Here is a 24881-nt window from a genome sequence, read left to right as displayed (position 1 = left end):
CTAACAATGGAATTGCTTTGTCCGTAACTTTGGCGTAAAATCACCACGGATTCACCTCTGCACTATCAATCACTTTTCGGAATAGAGGCCTTTTGCACTTAATCTGGATACGGTAACATGCAACATAATTATCAAGTAAATCTATCCCTCCCATTCATTTACTGTAATCGTTGATGATATTTCGATTTTCTCCGGAAATATTCGTCATATTCATAATTCGAAATGTCTTTACTATGGGTTCCATATTCCCGTAATTTGAAGCAAAATCGATGACAGAGTTAACATGCCATCGCACTAAGAGATTATGTTTTGACCAGTCAAACGAATAGTAGAAATCCCTGTTAGTTTTTTTGTCAAATCTCTCGAAGACATGAGTGCGCGGTTATCCGTTAGATTTTCGCTAACTTTTCGCTTTGCAACATAACAATTATCACTTAAAATTTACAAATATATTGTAACTGGCGAAGAAATTATCAAAATACGCGGTATGAAATTTTGGAGACTTACAAAAAATTCAGCAAATATAGAACAACCCTTTCTCTTAGTGAACTTAGAAATCCTAGAAATATCACTTTCAAGTTCCCACTCTCCATATGGCAAAAATTGATAGAGATAACTTGCAGATGAGGCCAGACACCATAAAGTATAACCTACTCTAAATTGTTCCCCACGAATGAACATTTTAGCTGTGTGTGTCCTGAAATATGGAACCATTTGTTGGGAAAATTCCTAACTGAATGGAATTTTGGTATAGTCATTGAGAAAAGGTCCGACTTCCAAAAATGCATTACTTTGTGTAGTTGAGAATTATCAGAGAGCTGTGGATATTTATTTAATTTATCTGATTTAATTTATTTTTTTTAGATTTTAATTTAATGATCTATCGTGGAATAAACCTATTCGAGAAATAACCGGTCAAGCTAATCGTAAAATGGGTTTTGTTAAAAGAATATTAGGAAAGTGCGACGACAAAGTGAGAGAAATTAGCTACTTTTCCCTCGTTAGACCACATTTGGAATGCGCTGCCAGTGTTTGGGACCCTCATGAAAAAGGCTTAATTACAAGAGTTAGAACGCGTGCAAAGAAGAGCTGCCAGGTATGTGAAAGGTCGTAACGATAGTCTTGTTAGTGTAACTGACCTCTTAGATAAACTCGGATGGAAATCCCTGGCAGACCGTAGATTGAAAAATAAACTAAACCTTTTAGATAAATTCAAGAGCAGTGTCTTTTCTAACGAAGTTAGCTATATCTTACGGACGCAAACATTCTACGGAATATCAGATCATATAAATGAAATAATAGAGATAAACTGTAGAACAGACGCATTCAGAATGCCTATTTTTTCCACGATCAATAAGATATTATAACGGCGGTGATAGAACTCATAATTAGATTAGATGGCTTGTAGTGTAACCTACTAACCTTTGTAAAACTTAATGCATGTTCCTTAACCCTTTCGAGACGGCGGAGTTTTCGTCTTAGCATGACTGCTGTACTGCGCCACAAGAGACTCTTCTTCCTTTTTCGACCCCTCCCCGCTGGTACTCCACATTATCTCGGACTCCGAGAGTAGTTGTGCTCCCTCATTTCCGGATTTACGACCATGCCTGCGGCATTGGTTCGCGGTCAACTTATGTACTGCTTATATGTATTTAGCAAATGGATAATTGTTGCTTGCACGTAAATTGCAGACTTTGAATTGAATTCCTCATTTTTTTCTGAGCATTGTCAAATTTCAAACGAAGCTCTAAGGCCAATATTAACGCATTTAATGCAACAAAGATTTCCATGTTAAAAGCCCTATATGCAGTCTGGGGAATAATGGGTTTATATATCATCAGCGGGTAGTCCTTAAAGACAATATTAAAATCCAGCAGTTAAAAAAATCTCGGATTGGCCGCCAAACGCATCATTGCAACAACGCAAATTCGGTCCCTAGATTGCTCTCCCAATGTTTACGTCGCAAATCTAAGTAAACTTAGTGCAATTAGCAAATAGACCACTGCAGGGATTAATTATGATTTGATGCTTTCCCGGCGAATGATGTGGGTTAACTCTTCTCGGGATTTAACAAAATTTATCCCTGATGATGAGCCCCGAGTCGGAGCTTGAAAGGTTTGCCATTATGGAAAAATTAACCCGAAGGAATCCCGAGAAGAGTTTACTCACACAGCAAGGGATGCTGGAATCATGCTTGTAGCAGAGGCATGATGCCTTCTTTTAGGACGGTATTCGCTTGGTACCATCGTATTCAAATCCATTTTAATTTTGTGAATCTAATTTTCACTCGGAAAGGAATCGAGAATCGCAGATTTTATAACTTTTGCTAATCCTCCGACGGGGGAGGCAAACCCCCAAAAAAGGGACCCTGGTTCTTCAACTAACACCACACATTCCCCTCTAAACTTGGGATTGATAAGCCCTCTTGCCTTTTTTCATCAGTAAAAATTGTATAGTCTTTCATTCCATCAAAATGTGGCCTGCCGCCTTCAACGTGCTGCGCACGGAGGGTATGGGCACGGTTTTAGGATAGGCGAAGACCTGCCAATGCTATGTATATATTTTTAATATGTTACCTGTCGATTTCTTTGGATTAATACAGCAGAGTTGTTTTTCGAATCGATCGAAGTAACATTGAAATCGCCGCCAATTATGATACTATTACGATTTTCCTGAGAAGTAAAACGTCTTATCTGGCTACCTAACTCTAAAACTGAATCTAGGCTTGAATCAGGTGGTCTATAATATGCGCATATAAAGTATCTCTCGGCTTAGCATTCAATTGAGCACCAAACACTTTCCAATTCACTATCTAAAAAATTCTCGGCTCTGCTTGTGATCTCAGCCTTGACTGCAATGAATACTCCTCCTAATTAACGAATGATCTTGCTGCTTTCCAACCGTGGTGCGATGCATGGCAGTTGGAGTTAAATTTCAATAAATGCGTCGTAATGAATTTCTGGAAGAAGTATAACTCCCTACAACGTAGCTATATAATTCGGGGTACCCAATTATAGATTGTTGAATCCGTGAAATATCTCGGAGTTAGACTCAATAATGATCTATCGTGGAGTAAACCTATTCGAGAAATAACCGGTCAAGCTAATCGTAAAATGGGTTTTGTTAAAAGAATATTAGGAAAGTGCGACGACAAAGTGAGAGAAATTAGCTACTTTTCCCTCGTTAGACCACATTTGGAATGCGCTGCCAGTGTTTGGGACCCTCATGAAAAAGGCTTAATTACAAGAGTTAGAACGCGTGCAAAGAAGAGCTGCCAGGTATGTGAAAGGAAATTGGTGAATTTACAATCTTAATGCCTTTTAGATATTGCTCGAATAATACATCTTAACCCTTTTTAACACATAGCTGCCTAAGGGAGAAATCAAATTAAAAGATTTTCCATTCTGAAAAGATGAAAATTTTGCACTCAATAATAATTATCGAGGCAGATAAACATTTCGTAATCAAAATTTACGCCACAAAATAATACGTAATTTAGAAATTTCCTAGATAGAGCTGAAAATTTACACATATTTGATGTTGCTTTGAAGCAGCATTGGTTTATAATGGGTTAAAAGATACTTATGTATGAGTATTTCTCAGAAATAAAGGAATTCCACTTCCAAAGATCCATTACGGTGTAAAAAGTGCCATTTTCTTCAATGCCCATAAACATCTCGATACCTCGAATAAAAAATATATATTTATTTTGAAGCAATTCAAACCATTCCATTGATCATCTGTGAAATATTATGCAAAAATTACCTCTTGGATTATTTTGTAATTCCATTTGTTCTGTACGCTGTTGAGAGAAATGTCCTGACAAGGATGACGTCGACGTTTATATAAATGAAGATGATTAAAAATGTATTTGTGTCTGTGTTTTGTAAGTTTTATTTTGTCTATGCAAGTAAATTCTAAGTGCATTTTTGCGTGAATAAACGTTGGTGTGTAATTTTACTTCTTTCCCTATTCATACCTATGTAAGTAGTATATAAGCATTGCAATGTTATAAGGGGTGGATTTATAACGGTTGACCAGCTGCAAAATGACATTAGTACATACTTTAAGCAACAAAATTCGTAAATGAAAACACTGTGCCGGATAATTTATTTTTATTGGGGTAAATATATTTTTTACATTAACCCTTAATAATGATTGGTTTTTTAGGGTTGTAATATTATCAAATTTCGTTTCAAAGCATACATCAATCATTATTCAACTAACGTTAACAAAATTTAACTTTTATAAAGAGACCCCTGCTGTTTCTCGGTGACACTGAATAATTACTACCACTCTATCGTTTCTCTCGTGATGCTAGGAGTCGTGAGCTGAGGAGAGACCCACGGAACTGGAGTAGTAGAGGCCGAGCCGATTACTAATCAAGTTGGATTAATGAGTGCGCTATCAGTTGATACTTCGGACGTTCATGAAAAACGTTCTTTGGATGAAGTATACTGCGCTAGAGTGTATTATTTGCATATCTATTGAACGAACATTGTCCCACCAGGTCTAGACAACTTTATTTGAGAGAAAAGCTGATCCAAAACTACATCTCCTTTACAAGGGAAATTTGCTATAACATCGCGAACATCAGAATTAATACTTCACTATATTAAACATCACTTTCAATGGCTTAACTATTCCAGATTTTTTAGAACCAACTCTAAAAGCCTATTCAACTCCGATGTAAACTTTTAGACAGGAGTTTACATATTTAGCCACAAATTCCCTGCGTGTCAAATATTGCATATATTGGCAGACACTTTCTTCATGGGTACATATTACACATACTTTCACTTCTGGCCACATTTCTCGGAAGTCCTCTCTGCGTCGGATGGAGCAAGCAAACTCACGTGAGATTCATCGAATCGTGAGGAAATGTCTCTTTTTCTCGTTCCCATCTTCCAATTGATCCCACGGCGAGTTGAAACTTCCTCCGCTCGTGATACCACCCCGGCCACTCGTCATTTCTGCACTTCGACGCTAGATGGCAAGCGGGTGCTCACTCCGATGCGCGGTGCAAAAGAATTGTTTAATTTATTGCAAGTAGACTCTAACCTCCGATAAGTCACTTCGTTTGGAGAAGCTACAGCTTTTACTGCAATGGCACCAAGAGATCCCTAGATTTCTCGCGTTTGGGAATGATGAGGTCTGTTCAATTTGTCTCTCGCTATGCGCTTGTAGGCCACGCATTAAGGGGACGCTAAACTTCCTTAAGAACAGCAAGCCTTGTCTCTCTTCAAGCGAATAAATCTTTCGCCTTTTACTAAAGATTTCCGTGGAGAGGGACATTTATGGCTCTATCGCCAATTTTTGACTGTGCCCAGCAGATACTCTGCTGGGCCAAATATGAAGGTTCACAAAAATAAATCGCCGATATGTATCATGTGGCAAATTGAATAGAATAAATGTAGTGTAATGCATAGCTAAAACTGGTGCCACCATTTTGCACGTTAAGTGGTCGAAACATCTCGAAGACTGAAAAACAGATTACGACATGTACTTAAATGAACAATCGAACATTCTAAACTACATATACTGGTGGTGATGCAGCTGAGATGCCCTACCAGGGTATGTCCTCCTAAAAATAATACTTAATAGAGATGACGGGCACTGAAAAGGAACTAAACAGTAACACTGACATGGTAATAAAATGATTGCGAACAAAGATAAAACAGCGATTTACAAAGCAATGACACATAATGAATAAAATATATCAGCTCTCATAACTCGTAGTACTAAAGGTACTAGTGCAGAGAACGATGATGTATCCTTTTCCTCACCAAGATCCCAAGAGTGACACAGGCTCGTTCTACAAACTCCACCCCAACTGCTTTGGTACACTGATTATGGAGGGACAGCGCGAACGCAGTCCCTACTACCAAAAATTACGCGCCCGAGTTACCCACATTTGGGGCAATCGCAGGGGTCAGCCCGCCCGGAGTGCAATGGGCAAGCCTCGTCCTGGGGGAACCGCCTTTTATTTTCAATTTTGAGAAGTATATACAATTTAATGTACAAATGTGTTCGCCATTGGCGAATGATCTCCTTTCAAAAATAGAAAGGGATAATTCCCTAAATGTCTTTCTGAGTCATTACTGTCACTGTCGTACAAATGATTTTATACAACATAAATTTCATATCTGGCACTGAAACATAACATAAACACAAAAATAAAAATCACTTTTAGCACTTAAGTTCGCATAAATTACTCTGGCAGCTTCATGTGCTTCCTGTATATATCCGCTGAACATGTAATGGCCGTGGAGCACATTTTCTTCCTCAGCGACCGGATTTTTCGAGGGGTGATGCCAAGGCCAGTTAGGATAGGGTCGTTCTTGCTGTCCCAGGAGCCTAAGGCGCCGACAATCAATGCTCCTAGCCTGACCTCGGTTTTGTATCCCCCCTCCGCACGGAGTTGGGAAGCGAGGTCGCGGTACTTTTCCAGTTTAGCCACACGCGCTGCACGGAAGGCTTGTCGTCTGTTCTCGAAGGGAACGGTGACGTCCACAATGAACACCCTGCCCGTTGGGCCTCCTCGAGCCACGATGTCCGGTCTCAGCCTCCTGTCGGCACCCGGCACCGTTTTGTCAATGGTCACCTCCCACGTTCGCGGCAGGTGCTCGACTAGGAGGTCCTGGATTCTATTGTGTCGGGCTATCCGCAGCTGCCGATGGGCCAGGCACTGGTTCAACACATGGACGAGGGTCTCATCCGCCACTCCACAGATTCTGCATCGTCTGTCTTCCGGAGTGGCACTCCCCCGTAGCGCCCCTCGGAGAGGGAGTACATTTAGTCTTCCCCTATGTACAAAACACCAGTCCTTTAACCTCGTGTGCTCGCCTGACCTGATGAAGTGGTTGCTCTCGTCGCTGGTAGAGGAGAGCTCGAAAACCCTGCCCTGGTCTGGTTTGGCAATTAGACGGCGCCTGTAGGCCTCGTATACTGCACCTCGGAGGAGACCTGTGATGCGGTGACGAGCCGACGGCGGGATAATGATGAGTTCCAGGTCCGAGCGCGGGTTCCTCACTCGGAGTGAGATTTCTTTTTTGGCTTCACTCCATTCCCACTCCGGTAGGCATAGCGGCGCGAGCCCCCTGGTCGCCTTCCTGGCCCTCGACCAAGTCGACGCGCACTCTTTGGAGCTTGTACCAAGTTCCCCCTCCATTGAGCCATTTAGGTACTGGCAGAGCACTTTCTTGCTTGGCGGTTGACCGTTGCGGCCAAGTCTTAGGTGGACTGTGTCGTGTAGGCCGTACCATGCAGCCTTCCTCACCTCCGATTCTTTGCACGTTAACATTCGGAAGGCCTGAATTATGGCCTGGATGTTGGCCTCATCTGTCAGTGGCACGTATCCCCCGCCGCCGGCTTTGGTTGGTATGTTCACAATTTCCCGGCTTGCCCTGGCTGGTAGGCAGAGCCACGACTTGATAGCATGCTGGATGACCTTATCAGCGGTGGCAAGATCTTTTATTGCAACTGCTGCGACTCGTAGCGGGAACGTTATTCTGGGGGTGATGAATGTATGAACGGCGTCGATTTTTTGCCAGGGGAGGAGGTCACTCTGTGCGATGAGGGTGGTATCCCTGGTCATGCCCTGCAGGGTTTCCGTTGGGGACGTACCTGCCTTGTACCCTACAGGACAACCAAGATACCTGTAAGCTTCCCCTTCACGGAGAGCATGCATCGTTGCTCCCTGAATGTCAAACGTCGACTCCGGCAGCCTCTGCCTGTTTTTGCCGAAATCAACGTGAAGGCTTGCACACTTTCTGGGCTTAAACTTGAGCCCACACCAATCTGCTGCTTTGCTTGCTGCGAATAGTAGGGATCTCAGCATCCCCGCATTTCTCCCTATTATTACTAGATCGTCTGCGTACGCGAGGACGCAGAGGGATGTGGGGCCACATTTATAGGCCGCCGTGACCCGTTTCTGGAGGATAGCCCTAAGCAAGGGCTCGATGGCGAGGTTAAATAGGAGAGGGGAGAGAGGGTCACCTTGCCGGACGCCACATCTAAGGGGTATCTCATCCGTAACCTCGGTGGAGAGCTGTACCGTTGTGTTTGCCCCTTCATATAGAGAGGCAATCACTTGGACCATGTCGTCCGGCATTTCGAGGGCCCGCAGCGTCTGCCAGATGTGGTCGTGAGGAACTGACCCGAATGCGTCAGCCAGATCCAGCCAGGCTATCGCGATTTCCTTGTAGTTGCGACGGGCGTCCTCTATTGCGGCCTGCAGGAGGAAGTTGTGTTCAAAACATCCTTCAGTGGAGGGTATGAAGCCTTTCTGGATGGGAAATGATAGCCGACGACTCCTCAGGGCCCAATGGGAGATCCTGTCCGCCAGAATCCCCGTAAATAGCTTGACCATGGTGGGCATTAGTGCGATGGGTCTCCAGTTTGATATGTCGTGTTCGTCACCACCTTTAAGAGTCAGGACAGTTTTTGATGTTTTCCACTGTTGTGGCACTGCTTTGCTCGTCATGCACCAGTTAAATATGCTTGCGAGTACCGAGCCGTCTGGATCGATTTGGCGCCACGCTCGGTAAGGTACCAGGTCAGGGCCAGGGGCGGTATTTTTTGCCTTCTGTAGGCGCTTTGTCACTTCAGATGGTGATATCTTCCGAGTGAGTTTTGCCACTTCGTGGTCCTGCCTTATAAAGTTCCACGAAGGGATTACCGATGGAGCGGGGGTATTGGAGGGCGGACGCCCTGGCTTGCGAAAGAAGTTCACCACCTCATCCGATGGGACGTCACACGTGGGCAAAGCTGGTTCCATGACCTTTTTTGCGGCCGCTCCTTTGTTTACTTTATATAGGTGTTGCAGCCTACCGGGCTCCAATGGCGGTCTAGGGGTGCGGGAAGCTGGTCCGCGGGTTATGCTTCTCGGGTTGAGCGCCGCCCCTTCCTCCGTGATTTCGGCGACTATGTCTTCGAATTCCCTGACATCTCCATCCCGCAGTATGCCCAATCTGATCTGCCAGATCATTTGATTCTCAGTGGGAAGCTCCTGGCGGTTTTTCGTTTTCGGGGGCCTATCTTCCCTTTCCAATGTTGCTGGTAAGGTAGAAGTGGCGCCTCCGGCGTCACGTGGCCTGCTTTGGGCTCGCCTCTGTCTGACGGGTGGGGGTACGGAGGGTGTCTCAGCACTTACATTTGCAGGTGTGGCCCCACTGGAAGGCCCCATCCCAGGTGGGACCACATCGGATGGGGCTGGCCGGGGTGCTGCAGCAGAAACCGGGGAGGCACTTGGGTGTAGGGGTTCCACATTGGGGGAGCTGGTACATAGCTCGCGTCCGTCGGCAGCGGAAATAGGTGGGAGCCTGTTGATGCGGCTGGATGTGTTATCATTGGGTTTCGAGGCACTTGCTGCACATGCTGGGGAGGTGGATGCACATGTGGGGGCGGGCACTGCACATTCACAGGGGATTGAGGGCGCACTCGGGATTGGTTTTGGTGAGACGGGGAGGGGGGACGGTGGCGAATTGGGTTGGGTCGGTGGAAGGCAGAGGGGGTGGGGAGGTGATTAATCGGTTGAGGATGGACCTCGGAGGGGTAGGTTCGGCGTCCCAGTGGAGAGGGCGAACGATGGTTGGCGCCGAGTCGACAGCTTCCCGGAGGGAAACGGCGACGTTCCGCTTGCCACTGGTGACCATTAGGCACTGGGGGGTGGGTAAGATTCAGAGGCAGGCGTTGATCTTGCAGCACTTGGGGAATTGGGTGGTGGTGCACAGGGAAGTGGGTCACAGGGGAAGGGGCTCGGTGACACATGGGGGAGGGGCCACGGTGGTCCACAGGGGAGCGGCGGTGACGATACACGGGGGAGGGGGCACGGTGGTACACAGGGGAGCGGGGACGGTGATTCACGGGGGAGGGAGCACGGTAGCACACGGGGGCGCGAGGGCCTCTGTCGCACGCTTCGTCCAGCAGCCTCTGGTCTCGGATGAGGGGGGGGATGTTTCGGTGGTCATCCACATGGTCGTACGCCGGGCGCTTCTGGTAGCGCCTATTCCTTCTGCGTCTACGGCGACGGGGTGGCTCCTCCCTTTCCCTGACTTCGTCCGTTCTCTGCTCTCCAGTCGCCAGTGGTGGGTTTTGAGGTCCTATCAAGTGCTCGTGAGGCTGCACTCTTTGCCTTACACTTCCCACACATCTGCATGTGCCGTGAGTGGCACTTACGGGTTCCCTAACATTGTGGGTTTGTGTGTTTGCACTGGTGACACTCGGGTCAAAAACTGCGATTACCCTGTCACTTCCACTGACTGCTAAGTCATCACTTTCACCCATGTCGATGGGTACATGGTTACCATTGTCACTTGGGGAAGGTTCACTAAGATCACTTAATGGTAAGTTGGGGGAAACGATCGTGGTAGCGTTATTTTGACTTACCGGCTCAAGTTGAACCTCCGTCCTTTCTCCAGGGTGAGTGTCGTTGGCTTGCCGTTGAGACAGGTAACGCTCATCTCCCTCCTCCGTGGCAGCCAGGGGGGATAGGGGTTCCGGCGAAATAGGCTCTAAAATCTCCGTGTTGGCAGCAGTCTCCTCCTCTGTTTGCGTGCCTTTGTGGACAAGGCGAGGCACTCTATATGGCGGAACACTGCAACCTCTTTTTCTGACTACTGGCCGCCGAACGGATTCGCCTCCAGCCGTCAGGGCAGTTTCTTCGCCAAATATTTTCACCCATTCTTCGGCTATCCATTTGTCCACTTCTGCCTGATCAATTGACTTCAGCGTTGTGGATGCTGCTACTTTCCTTGCCCTTGACGTGCTGCGCAGTTCCCGTTCTCGGGTCACCGTGGGCGGAAGTTTATGCACCGCCGTTTGCATCGTCGATGCTACTCCCTTACTCAGCATTAAGCATATAAACCAACTGAAGGGCCGGATTACCCGTTCCAACGGTACTTGGCACAGCTCACCTCTCAGTGGTTATAAATTTCGAGGCTGAAGGCCCTTAAGTAGGCGACACAGAAACACTACTTTAGCACACTTACGTTTACCTCCCGAACGTCGGCAGTCAGCAGCTGTCAGCTTCCACAGGATATTCAGGATTCCAGGTATTCCATTATAAGGATCACGGTAGCCCCTACGCCAGGTAAGTATGCTTATATGTCCAAAATGTAACGTAGCGTTTCCAACTATCTCACATCCGTGCTTCGCGATGTTGCACGTGCCCACGTATTTCTTCCACGATTGCGGAACATCGTCCGCATTATAAGTTTCATCCGCGTTCAGGTATCATAACACGTTTAAGCTCAACACTAACAGCCTAAATTCATTTTCTAAAAAACTCAATCACACAAAATTAGCCAACGGTTGGTCTGCTTACAGAGGGAATTCTCACTTCCTTTTGCTCCGCACACGGCCTGGCGGCGCTGTATGCGCAATTGGCGCGAAAGTTCCCACTTCAGCGGGGAAATTTTAAACAGCGTGTCTACCGAATCTTCGCAGTAAATCTTCAGCTTTCCCGAATCGTTCGTGGAAATGATGCGCATACGGGTACACAGTGCATCTTTATCGACCTTAATCCAAGTTCCCCAGTAGCCTTGTTTCATTCTTAAGCTTCCAAATTTCACGAAATAAGGCACCGAATGGTCACCATGCACACTGAAATTCACATGATCAAGTTCCGCTACGCCCTTACTCCGTAGCCTCTGTGTCTGTATTAATCGAGGGGTCCCAGTCCACCCGTGGAAATTTATAAACAATTCGTTCCGGCTACATATCCAGCGAATCCTCTGTTTTTATCCAACATCTCAAGCGTAGCGTCAGATACCCTTCACTGCCATGTCATTTAGCTGAACGATCAGTGCCAACGGAAGATGATTCACTGAAATGTATCGCGGATGGAGATGCTTTCATTATCATATTAAATTATGCGATGCTTCAGGACGTCCCGTGCTAGCATTTCCGTAGATAGCAGGAAGCAACGTGGACCAACACAATTCCTGATCCTTGTCCAGATGCGTGGAATTCTGATCGTTCCACTATTTACATAATTATGAAGAGTTTTATACAAACAGGATCACTCATTACATTCCACAATAATTACTCCAAGCCATCGAATACAGTCAACAACAAAATACTTGAGGGATTGATAGTAGGAGGGATGTACATCAGAGAAAACGTCCAATGCATACATAGTATATGCATTGAAAACAAAGACCTCTTTATGAACTTACAATCAATCCAATCATGAAAATGATCTAAATACAATGCAATCTTATTCACATGTGCAGTCATCGTGAAACAGTTAATTCCCTCAATGGTCGACACTGAAGATAATGAAACTTTATAGAAAGAAATATTACAGGAGGGCATGTGGCCTTCATGTAAATGACGTTTCCTCCGTTTCCACAGAGCATCCATCTTCATTGGTGTACATTTTCATCCTTCCCTTTCTCCATTGCAGAAGCATTCCTTGAACACTCACCTTCCTATAATCAACAGTCAACCATTTCAGTTCTCCTTCGGTTTGAGTACCTGATTCAGCCAAGTCAGCACAAAGATGATCTCTCTCATGCAGTCTCATTCCACACAACATTTGCAAAAAAAAAGGTACATCACCAACTCCATTCGTGGAGACGTAAGTTTGCAGCACACGTCGCTCATTACCTTCACTGTCCATTGCACGTAGCAAAGCACGCTTGCTGCATACATTTTACAAGCTTGCATTGAGAAGTATAAAGCTGGCAGCACTTTTACTGCACTCCGGCTATTGCTGCTGGGAGCTTGTTGTAAAATTGCAGTGCAAGATCCATGTAAATCCTCCACAAAATTGAAGAAAGATTAAAACCGGCTATAACCCTACACCACCTTGTCCTGACAAGACTGAAATTTGCGCTAAAGTCACAACATCCGGCAGAAGGCCATTGAAGGTAAGATGACCACGATATAATTTCTACTGCTATATCTGTAGTGGCCTTTCAGAAATTTTAGGCAAATCATGAAATCTTGCACACTCCTTTGTAATCACTAAGACACACTTTTCCTCTTCATTCATTCCACTTGATCCTGCATTCACCACCTTCAATATGAAAAATAAAAGAAACTTTCTCCTTTCATTTTTCATAATGAATCGCTTTCACAAAGCTACGCCTCAAACCATCAACATCACCACCTTCTATGCTGTCCCTCAAACAAAACAAAAACATAGCTCATGCAAGTTCTTCACGCAAGCAAGAATATTAAGTTGCTTGCTGGAACACCACTAGTACATTAACATGGCATTTGACAGAGAGCCAAGCAGCATGTCTTAATTGCTGTTGTACAGAGGGAAATATATGTCTCTTGCACATGAAAAGCTTTACTACCTAACTGAATATAAGTGCTCATACCGATAGTTACGATTTCCCCAAATATCATGCCATAAAAATGATCATGGATCACACTGAAGGAATGGTAAATCACTACTAGTAGTCTATTCCCATCATATTCAGCTCTGCTCTCAATAACGATCATGGAATGCATTTTCATTGAACTCTTCAATTTCTTTGGAAGACTGTGAGATTTAGTCGAGGTTAGCTTCATATCCTACGAGCACTACTGATGTGGAACAATAACACATCGCCACTGAGCAATAGTTGATCCAGCATCCCTTACATGGATGGAACCAATATGATCCACACATAACATGGAGTAGGTGTGGAATAAAGTGTAGTCCAAGAGAAATGTGTGCAAAGTTGTGACTGCATATAATTATTCCAAGGAACAAACAGAAGATTGGTTTCATGAACTGATCATTGCTTTCTACGTTGTACCGCTGATCCTAAGCCTACTCAAAGCCTATATAGCCTTACTAAAATAAATTGGAAGTGAACTTTTCCACAATTATTTTTATGTGTGCAACACATTTTGGCGCACGGAGTCATCATCTGGTACAAGACACCACATTACATGAGGGAATCACATTTATACGTTTGAAGAAGAGGTTGAGGGGGATTTGAAAATTTGAGAAAAAAGTGGGAAATGGAAGTACAGCGTGGAGGCAGAACAGGTATGGAAAAACCAGGTTGAAGTACATTTACCGCAGTTCGAGTTATCCATTTTGTTTCAGTTGCAAATACCGTGGCTACTGTTCCACGTGAATATGCCAGGTAGCAGGTAATTCATGAGAGTGTGGTCAACGCAATGGTTATTTGACAGTCCTCAAGGTTGTCATTGAATTAACTATTGTTTCATTTTATTGCCCACTTTTCTGCTGGCTTGTTTCAAAGCTGTCTCTCTTTTTTTTTTATTGTGCTATTGCAAAAAGCTATGTCAGCAAAACCTTCAATCCGGTGGAAAAGATGGGAACGATATGCTCAATGCTCAGCGTTGTAGCAAGTAATAAGATGCGCCTGACACAATTCGACGTGTCGATAGCATTCCTTTATGGAGAACTTGAAGAAATCATTTTCATGAAAAAGCCTCAAGGATATGAAGATGGAACCAGCAAGGTTTTCAGCTGAACAGAATTGTTTATGGATTTATGCAAGCACCCAGATGCTGGAATAAGCGACTTGTAGCATTCCTGCATCAACATGGGTTTAACGCCAGTGATAAGGATCCATGTTTATACATTCAAGAGAGGAATGTTTGAAGGATCATACTAGGAATCTATGTAGATGATGGCTTGGGGGCAGCAACAAATATTCAAGAGATGGAAGATTTTATTGAAGAATTACAGAAATAGTTCAAAATCACTTCAAAGTAAGCAAGCTATTTTCTGGCCCATGAAATTCTACAAGAAGAAAGGTTCATTAAGATAAGTCAGAGACCATATACGAAGAAAATTTTAGAATATTTCAATTTTTCAGAATATAGACCAGTATCGATCCCAATGCTGAAAGTTGCAGAACTTTCCACATTAGGGAAAGATGACGAGCCACCAAGGTTTCCCTGCAGGGGGGCCATTGGAGCTCTGATGTATTTGATGCTTGGCACCAGACCAGACTTGGCTTACAGTGTCGGATTTCTTTCGAGGACACTCGAAAATCCAACTCAAGCAGATGTGGTAAGAGTCAAGAGAGTTTTCAGATACATAGAAGGAATATTGGATCTGGGGATAGTCTATCGAAGCAATGTAGATGAGGGCTTGTCTACAGTGATCCAGATTTTGGATAATGTTCTTTAACGGGTCGTTCAACCTCTGGAGTTATCGCAAGATATGCAGGAGGTGCAATTTCATGGATAAGCCAACGACAAGCTGTTCTAGTAACTTAGACAATGGAAGTAGAGATCATCGCAGCAAATGAAGGAGTCAAAGAGGCAATTTGGCTAAGCAAACTGTTCAGTGGAATCATACAACTTAAAAAATTTCCAGTCATTCAAGCTGACAACTCAGCAGCAATGAGACTGGCTAAGAACCCAGAGTTTCATCGCAGGACAAAGCATATTTCCATTAAGCCTTTTTTCATCAGAGAGAAAGTGACAGAAGGCAAGCTTGAAGTTTAACAGATCTCCACAGAACATCGAGTGGCTGATATCACGAAGAAGCCGTTGCCAAAGAAACGTCTGATCTTCTTGTCTGTGAAAACAGAACTAATGTAATGTAGAAAGGACAATGAGCAATTACTTTGTACTTTTGTTAGTTGAGACAGTAATTGTATCTTTTTCAGTATTTCTTCATGTCGTTAAGCTCAACTTTAATTAACAAGGGAAAGTGTTGAATAGATAATGTTAAAATCAAGTTGAATTCCCAAGTTTATAGTTTGATCCAGAGATGGTGCTTTGCCGATTGAGTACATATGTACGTAATAAGAGTCAAAATGAGGGAACCTATGAATAAAGAAAAGACTAGCAACTGCAGCTGAAAAGGAGTCAGCGTAATGTTTCTTAAATAAATTGATATGTCCAAGAATATTAATTTTCAATACAGAATTCTCAGCTAAACTGAGCAATATATGAACTATCATAGGATACTGCTGTTCAGTGTAAACACTAGAACTACCAATGGAGTCATTCTGACTACTCGCGATGTTTTTGAAAACGTGTACTAATTTACTTTCTAGAACTATTTTAATCACAAAGCATTACTTTGTGTCGAAAAATGAATAAAAGTTACGGAATTTCAGGTCAGAATGCAGAAAATTTTAGTCAGGGCAGAGAATTAAAAATTGCGAGGAGTCAAAATGACTCCATCGGTAGTTCTAGTGTTAAGGAAATTTAAGTCTACTACATTAAATTCTAATATTGAATGCACTGGATCATTTCACAGTGGTATTTTGCTGCACAACCTTGGCAATTGCCAAAAGGTTACACTGAAACAAATACATTCATTGTGTGCTAATAATGTGTAGCTCTTCAGGTCATTTGCTTCCTATTCACTGCCAACCTCTTCAATCGTGATTTCATGTAATATGAGTCTGAAAATGGGCAACATCGCACATTTTGCTTCATGTATGCTTCAACCATGTAACCTGGAATATATTTTGAATTTCAGATCAGTCCTGCCCACGTCAGTGGATGTTTTCCAGACAATGGAATAAACAGTTGCAATTTCTAGCAATTAATGACGTGCATGAGGAAGGAGTTCCCAGGGACTTTGAGCATAACTTGAAAGAAATTTTTATAAGCAGTCTTGATAAAGGAGGCTAGAAATTGTGAATGTGAATATTATGAGGCTGGGACAATATTGCAATAGATGTTTATAGTAATGTATCACAAGATATAATCACATGGAACTGTTAATTTTTTTTCCATTTCCATAAGCTACAGCAAGGCTTTCAGTAGCCTAGTGACATATACTAAAATTTTGAAAATGGACTTGTCACAAAAATAAATCAGCAAACCAAAATTGATGACAAATTTTACATATACGTGATCATTGTATTTGTACAAATTCATATCAAAATCTGTCTATTCTGAATGAATTTTAAATGCACATGCATCTTAATTACCTACTTCGTAAATGTAATTAATCTGGTCTTTACATAATTTTGTTTATTCAAACTTGTTTTTAATCATTCAGAGGTGATATCTAAAATAAAAGGATATTGTTCAGTTGCCATAAATTAATTTCTACCATATAATACTAGAGTGGTAAAAGGAAGCAAAAAATAAGGATATTTTTGGATTGCCTGCAATGCATGGGGACCGCAAACTTACTGACTCTTGGAATAATAACATTTATGTCTGAAAGTAAAGGGGTTCAATACATCAGTTGTAATGGGCCATACTTTTTCCTTACCTTAAGCACTAACGTCATCAACCTGGCACCCCACTGATGTCCTATTGCAGATGTATGTGGTACACAATTAACTTCACATAAACGTCACAGAAAAATAGCAGGCCGACTTTTTCCTTGTAGCACATTTCAAGTGTTGACTAACTACCAAATTCTGATGTTAGGACACCACAAACACATTCCCCAAAGAAGGATGTCCCATGCTTGAAAGATGGGCACTTTCTGTACACCATTCCACATCCGACAAATCTTGGATCTTCTCCCAACATATTCCTTCCTCCGTCTTCTGTTTTGGTTACTTGGTTGTTGTTTCATTGGGTGTCCTCCCATCCCATTGATTGGAAACCTGGAAATGAAAGGAGTTGTAATTAACTAATATCATTATACTTAAACGTTTAAAAAACTTTAAGGTAGTTTTCTCAAATACTACTCCACAGATTCATCCATAGTTTTTATTTCAAAATTTACTGTATGTATATTACTACACCAAAATTATAACAGTTATCTATCATAAATAGATACTTTTTTTTACCTATTTCTTTCAAGTGGCATCCTTGGTCACACGTCATAAGATGTACTTGGGTATGCCTTGAAAGGTATCAAAGCTCCAAGAGGAGGTCCTATGGAGGCCTACTTAAAGCAAATATCTGAAGGAATAAATTCTTCTACCATTGTTCTCTAGTACAGTTTAAGTTAAACAACTTCTATATTTGGTGGCAATAAACCTAATAAATGGCCTGTTATTCCCCGACACGTGGCGTCATTAAGTGTGTGTAGAAATATGGACATTCGAATGAAATATACCCGTCTCATTGTTAGGCACGGCCCGAAGTCAATGATTAGAACACAATATATGTGTGGCAGATAGGAACATCTTGTCGCATCAACATAAGAAGATGTTGATGGGATTTCATGAGTGGGGGAATTCATCCACATTCAGCTTTGCACAACACCTGATGGAGTTGAAAGTGACTTGAACTCAAAATAGCATACATAAAATTGTCTAAAGTGGAAGCTAGTAAAAAGAAACCAGCAAACACTGTTCAACAGGTGAAACTAAAAATTCAGTGTGAGGTCGCTACATAGAGGGAATGGAATGCCAATCTGGCAGTAGTAATTGCAGGAGGAATAGTCATGGAAGGAAACTTCACTGAATGAAATGTAGGAGGAAGATAAGCTATTTGGAAAGCCATGTTTCAGTTAGGATGTAAATGTATAAATATAATCCAATTTACCAAAGTATTAAGATTGATAACATATTCACAAGAACTTCCAAAACAATGCACTTCAATGATAAATTAAAACCTATAAGGTCCATAGTTGTGCAGTTTGTACGAAATGCTAATTTCCTGGCAGCTGCATAAGAGAATAAGAGCAACTTAAAACTTCCCTTTATAAACGTCCTTTCAGTGTATTCACACAATTTAATCCTCATTGCAATGGAATCTGTGTGTGGGTGGGTGCTGATTTTTACATGTCAGTCATACTTTCATCTCTTGCAGACTAATGGCAAGGTTGGTTATACAAGGAAGAAAAATTAAGGAAATTGGTTACCCAACCACTTGGCCAGACCAAAGAATGGAATAAAGAGTCAAATTAAATGTGACTACACACATATTAATCTCCATACCGCTAGGTAAGCAGGACTGCGGACATTTTCCAGCAAATAAAAAATGTATTTGAGTGCATAAAATGTCATGACCATGGCCATCACATCAATCCAATCAAATAATGCCCTCTAGTCAGTACTGGTAAGTGGCTGGCCATGTTAAAAGAGGAACAGGTACAATATATCTTTTTCAGGATACTGATAATGAACAATCTGCCTACTCACCACCAGTGTCTTACTACACCTCCCTCACAAATTATGTGACAGTTTTAACAGCATTCCACCAGTCATACGGATGAAAAATTACCATTAAATAATTATTTCGACGGTATGTTAATAATTGTTGCCACCAGGCCTTATTTGTGGGGTATTCACCAGTTTAATATACCACGAATTTTACTCGGAGGGTACTCAGGGAAAAATTTCTGCTGTGTAAGTCATTTGGAACTGTCACCTATCTGCTTTGTACCACTGATTTGTATGTGCTTTTGAACTACTGTGGAATTGAAACACGGTACACAGCAGTTCATGACGTCATAGCATCCTACCATATGTCATCAACTCATTTGTAACATATTTTGAACTGCCTTGGATTTCCATTGGAAACTGCTAAGGGACTCATTTGTATTTAAATTTGGAACTTGTTTGTACCACTCGTTCATCCATTTTGAAACTGATTTTTACCACTTGGACACCCATTTGGAACTCATTTGTACACCATGCCACCTGCTTTGTAGCAGTTCAAGATGGCGTACTCAATTTTCTTGAAGTTTATTTTAGTCTGATTCGTATATTTAGGCAAGATGAATATTAGGAATTGAAGTGCGGCAGTGCCGCCATTTCGCAATAGCTCCATTGCTTTGCAAAGCAATAAACGAAAGACCTTCAAGCTCGTCAAGCTTAATACAAGTGTCATGTTTTCATATTGCGGAGTGAGGGGTAAGTCACTTTGGTGGTCAAGAAAGTCCTTATCGAGAGCTTAATTCCGATCTTACGTGGTTGATGTGGATCATTCAGTGTCCATTTTTGAGTGAAATGCCTTCGTTTCTGGATATTTTTTCTTGAAAACTGTCATGTTAAATATCTGAAAATGCAATGGGAAATGCGAAAAAAGGCCTTTCCGGGTAATCGAACTTGTCAACCTCGACATTGAAATATATTTTCGAAGGAGGGATTCATGGCGAAAAAATTCAGCCATAAAATACGAATCCAAATATGGACATAAACCATTTCCTAGGGATCGCGAAGACAATACATCAGTATGTTTTATCATAGAGTAAGTATATTATGTACTTACTCTATGGTTTTATGTATATTAATCTATGCAAAATACTACTTTTCCGGTAATATCAAAGAACGAAAGCAATGAAAGAAAAGGTTGCAAAAATGCCGTAAAATTCGCAATATTTATAATTGCGAAGTATACTTTGAAAGTATAGACATTGAATTTTTACGATAATAATATACTTGGAAACGCAAAAAAACGCGAGCGCTATGAATTTGTTATTGAATACCTTTATTATACGCAACCAAAATTCTCGGTACGTAGTGAAGATAATCTTGTCGCATTTCAAATCGGACCCAAAAATACGATTTAAGCCACAAGGAAAATAAAATAATTTTAAAACTAATTCGAGTGATTATTTGGGAGTTCCGTTTCTATTAACTGACTTGCAATTATTTCTTATACCTCTTATGCATTTTTATTGCATATATTAAAGAATTTTCGTTTTCTCGACCAAACGTATCAGACTGAACCTGGCCATGGTATGTTAATGGCGCGTAGAAGACAGTTCCAAAACAAATGATGACGTATATAAATCGCATGTATTTGTTCACAAAGAATTACAAACGCATGGAAAGCCGTTATACATGCATCTTCTCAGTACACAACAGTTACAATACGAATGATGACGCCCGGAAATCCTGTCATCTCGTTCAAAGGGTGTTCCAAATGAATTTTCTCCGTACACAGCAGTTACAATACGAATGATGACGTCTGGAAATCCTGCCGAATCGTTCAAAAGTAGTTCCAAATGAGTAGAAAGCAGTTCCATACGAACACACTCTGTACAAAGGAGTTCCAAAGGGGATCACAAAGGAGTTACAAACGTCTTCATATTTCTAATTTTTGGTACAAATGAGTGAAAATGTGTTTCACAGCAGTTCCAATGCAGATTTTGGTGTTCTAAAGCAGTTTCAAAAGGGTTCCAAAGCAGATGCAAAGCAAATATTTTTCCCTGAGTAGCCACAGCTCTTATTCGACAGAAGCACCAATCTGAAAATGAACATTTGAAATAATAGAGACTCCAAGGAACCGCCGTAGTAAGAATTTCGGGACTCTACATGTACGTACTAACCCGCAAGCCACCTAAAAAGCGTGTGGCAGGGGGTGTTAGAACTCCAGCCGTCCACATATAAAAAGCAAATGCTCTAACAAAATTACGACTACAATTTATTGAAATCCTTTATCGTTCGGGGAAAAAAGAATTCCCATATCTATCCTTTCGGAAAAATATCTCTCTGAATTTATCGCTTCTGTCGGACCTGGAATTGTTGTAGGGCTCCAAGAAAATATTCTCCGTATCGCTCCTAAACACATCTGTTATCAATTGTTCAAGCAATCTAAGCCTAGCGTGCAGGATTGACAAGACAATAGCTACATTATAATAAGTAAAGTAGTTACTTATGGTGGGTTTCGATAACTCTACCAGGTGACTTTAAATTGACTACAGCGGCAAATTTAGGAATATTAACATAATGATTCTACACCTACATGATACCATGCAAGCCACCTGTAGGGTGTTTGGCAGGTGGTGACGAATATCAGCAAGCGAAAGGATCTCGACAAGCACATCGCACTATCTTATAAAAAAAAACAAGCGTAATATGAAAAACAATCCTCCTCATCGATGCAAGTAACATTAAATAGTTAATATAATATATACAATACAATCATGTGGTGATGTGATCATTACTAACTATCTAACTAACTGATCTAACTAAATTACTAACTAACTGATCTATTTCTAACAGGATATAGTAGTATAGTTTGTTATCATACGGGACGTTTTTTGGACGGTGTGGTGTGCATGTGGGAGTCCAAATGCATGCTGGTGATTGATCACCCCCTGCCAAACACCCTAGAGGTGGCTCGCAGGGTATTATGTAGATGTAGGTATATGTAGATAGATTACGCCAAGGACAAAAATCGCCTCGGATCTGAGTGGTCGTAGGAGTTGGTTAGTATGTAATTCAATTGAATGATACACAAAGATATGTTACTGCCCCCCCCCCCCCAATTCCACTGCTCAGCTCTACCACACGTTTTTATATTTGCTTCAATCATGATGTAGAACCTGATGAGGATCGCGAGGCAATCGAAAAAAACGCATTGGAGATGTGAAACAAAATTAAGTGGGCAGTACTACATCTTTGTTTTTCTTTTGATAAGCTGTTCCACGATATCTCCCCTGAAAAAGTTGACTTTATGTAACAAAGTGCTCAAAAATGTAGAATTACAACATATAGAACAACGCTGATGAAACTAAAAAAAATATTACATTTCGATTCTTCGTGTTCAACGTTTACCGTTTTCGATGCATCGGAATACTCGGCGCAGCTTCTCCCTGAGAGTCACGGCATCGTGCATCGTGGTGGGTTGTTGATGAAGTTGTAGGGAGGCGTACGAGTGGGATGAGGGTGGAGGAGAAGTGATGGGATGCGGTCGGTTTATGTTTTTATGATTACCTTAAGGACTACGGCACTGCTCCCTCGTGGACGTCTGCAAAAACCTTTTTGTGCTTCCGATACGAATGTCGAAGACACGCACAACCGTGCACCCGTGTAGTGAAGAAGGGTCTCGCCATGTACGGAGACGCGGTTCCCACCTCAAGAAATCGCCATCGAGGGCAGCAGTGATTATGGTGGAGGGGGTCGGTAGGAATGGCGCCATCCACTCACATCCTTGGGAGGGGGATAAGAGAGGGCGACGCGGATGCAACGGGGTTCTTTCCCAAGACCGAGAGACAACCCATTAAAGGATATTGAGGGTCCCCACGGGGGTCGAAATAAGGGTCATGGGCGGGGTGTCGACGAGTTCTTGGAAGGTCTGCTTTAAGAGAGGATAATAACGTGCTTCTGTGCTCTTAGGGGAAAAACTAAAAAAGTACAGAAGGGTGCTCAAGAACACGGGCGTCCGTGGATCCTGAAACCGGGATTGAGTACGCAAAATGAAATGCACTCCTGAGTCCACGAATCGAAGAGGTGCGTTAGTATCAGCTCACCACCACCCGAAGCACGCATGATGCGTCGTGGACCTGGATGCAGATTCAATGATTCATCTACATCTACATAATACCCTGCGAGCCACCTCTAGGGTGTTTGGCAGGGGGTGATCAATCACCAGCATGCAGCATGCATTTGGACTCCCACATGCACACCACACCGTCCAAGAAACGTCCCGTATAATAACAAACTATACTACTATATGCTGTTAGAAATAGAATATAGAATAGAAATTCAGAAACATGCAGTAAGTTTTACATAGGTTAGTAGGCTACACTACAAGTCATGCAATCTATTTACGCGTTCTATTGCTGCCGTTATAATCTCTTATTGATCGTGGAAAAAATGACATTCGGAATCTGTCTGTTCTGCAATCTATCTCTCTTATTTTATTTATATGATCTGATCTTCCGTAGTACGTTGGCGTCCGCAAGATATGGTTAACTTCGTCAGAAAAGACACTGCTCTTGAATTTATCTAAAAGGTTTAGTCTATTTTTCAATCTACGGTCCGACAGAGATTCCCATCCGAGTTTATCTAAGAGGTCAGTTACACTAACAAGACTATCGTAACGACCTTTCACATACCTGGCAGCTCTTCTTTGCACGCGTTCTAACTCTGTTATTAAGCCTTTTTCATGAGGGTCCCAAACACTGGCAGCGTATTCCAAATGTGGTCTAACGAGGGAAAAGTAGCTAATTTCTCTCACTTTGTCGTCGCACTTTCCTAATATTCTTTTAACAAAACCCATTTTACGATTAGCTTGACCGGTTATTTCTCGAATATGTTTATTCCACGATAGATCATTATTGAGTCTAACCCCTAGATATTTCACAGATTCAACTGCCTTTAACTGCGCGCCCCGAATGACATAGTTACGCTGTAGGGAGTTATTCTTCTTCCAGAAATTCATTACGACGCATTATTCCAAATTTAATTCTAACTGCCAAGCATCGCACCAAGCTTGGATAGCAGCAAGGTCATTCGTTAGTTCATCTATATCTTTGCTGGAACGAATTTCTCTGTAAACTACAGCGTCGTCTGCAAATAATCGTAACTTACTCTGCACTACTTCGCCAATGTCGTTTATATAAAGAAGGAATAGGAGTGGGCCAATGACACTACCCTGAGGAACGCCAGAAGTGACTCTAACCTCATTGGAGACTGCACCGTCTAATACTACTCTTTGGACGCGGTCGCTCAAAAATTCTCTAATCCAGGAAATGACATCTTCGTCTAGACCATAAGATTTCAGTTTTAATATTAACTTTCCGTGGTGTACTTTATCAAATGCCTTTTTGAAATCAAGAAAAATCGCGTCTACTGGAATGTTGTGTTCCGCGGAGACTAAAATATCGTGGACGAAAAGCGCTAACTGAGTTTCGCACGAAATTCTTTTCCTGAATCCATGTTGATTTCTCATTAATAAGTTTTGCGCGTCTAGGTGTTTCATTACCGAGCTGACTACGATGTGTTCAAGGACTTTGCAAGAGATGGACGTTAAAGATATCGGCCTGTAATTAGATGGCTGTTCCTTGTCTCCACTTTTAAATATAGGCGTTACATTTGCAATTTTCCAGTCATTAGGTACTTCGTGTTGCTTGATGGATTTACTGAATATTAACTGCAAGTAGGGGGCAAGTTCTGAGGCTAGTTCTATATATATACGCGAGAAGGGATTTCGTCTGGACCAGGTGATTTATTTGGACTAAGCGATTTCAATATATTTTCTATTCCGAGCGTACTAATGTCAATAGCTGGCATCTTATGTAGACAGGGATTGTCATCGGTCTCGGGTGAGTTTTCGGAAGGCTCCGTGAA

The 24881-nt window shown here is 42.2% G+C and overlaps 1 protein-coding gene, 1 non-coding gene and 1 pseudogene across 2 annotated transcripts; 1 reads left to right on the top strand and 2 right to left on the bottom strand.

The window, feature by feature from the left end:
- The first annotated feature begins 5226 nt into the window (after positions 1-5226).
- LOC124167385 lies at positions 5227-5346 on the top strand. Its single transcript, XR_006866686.1, has one exon. It is a non-coding gene; the product is annotated as a U5 spliceosomal RNA (small nuclear RNA).
- Positions 5347-5855: 509 nt separating this feature from the next.
- LOC124167384 lies at positions 5856-5991 on the bottom strand (annotated as a pseudogene).
- A 3159-nt stretch (positions 5992-9150) lies between these two features.
- Positions 9151-10827, bottom strand: LOC124166436 (pollen-specific leucine-rich repeat extensin-like protein 3). The gene has a single exon (XM_046543967.1). The coding sequence runs from the start codon at positions 10825-10827 to the stop codon at positions 9151-9153; it is 1677 nt and encodes a 558-aa protein (XP_046399923.1).
- Between the last annotated feature and the right edge of the window lie 14054 nt (positions 10828-24881).

Source organism: Ischnura elegans, chromosome 10, assembly GCF_921293095.1.
Source record: "Ischnura elegans chromosome 10, ioIscEleg1.1, whole genome shotgun sequence".
In the NCBI taxonomy this organism is placed as follows: Eukaryota; Metazoa; Arthropoda; class Insecta; order Odonata; family Coenagrionidae; genus Ischnura; species Ischnura elegans.
Note: the sequence above shows the minus strand (reverse complement) of the source record. Positions and strands in the feature narration are given on the sequence as shown.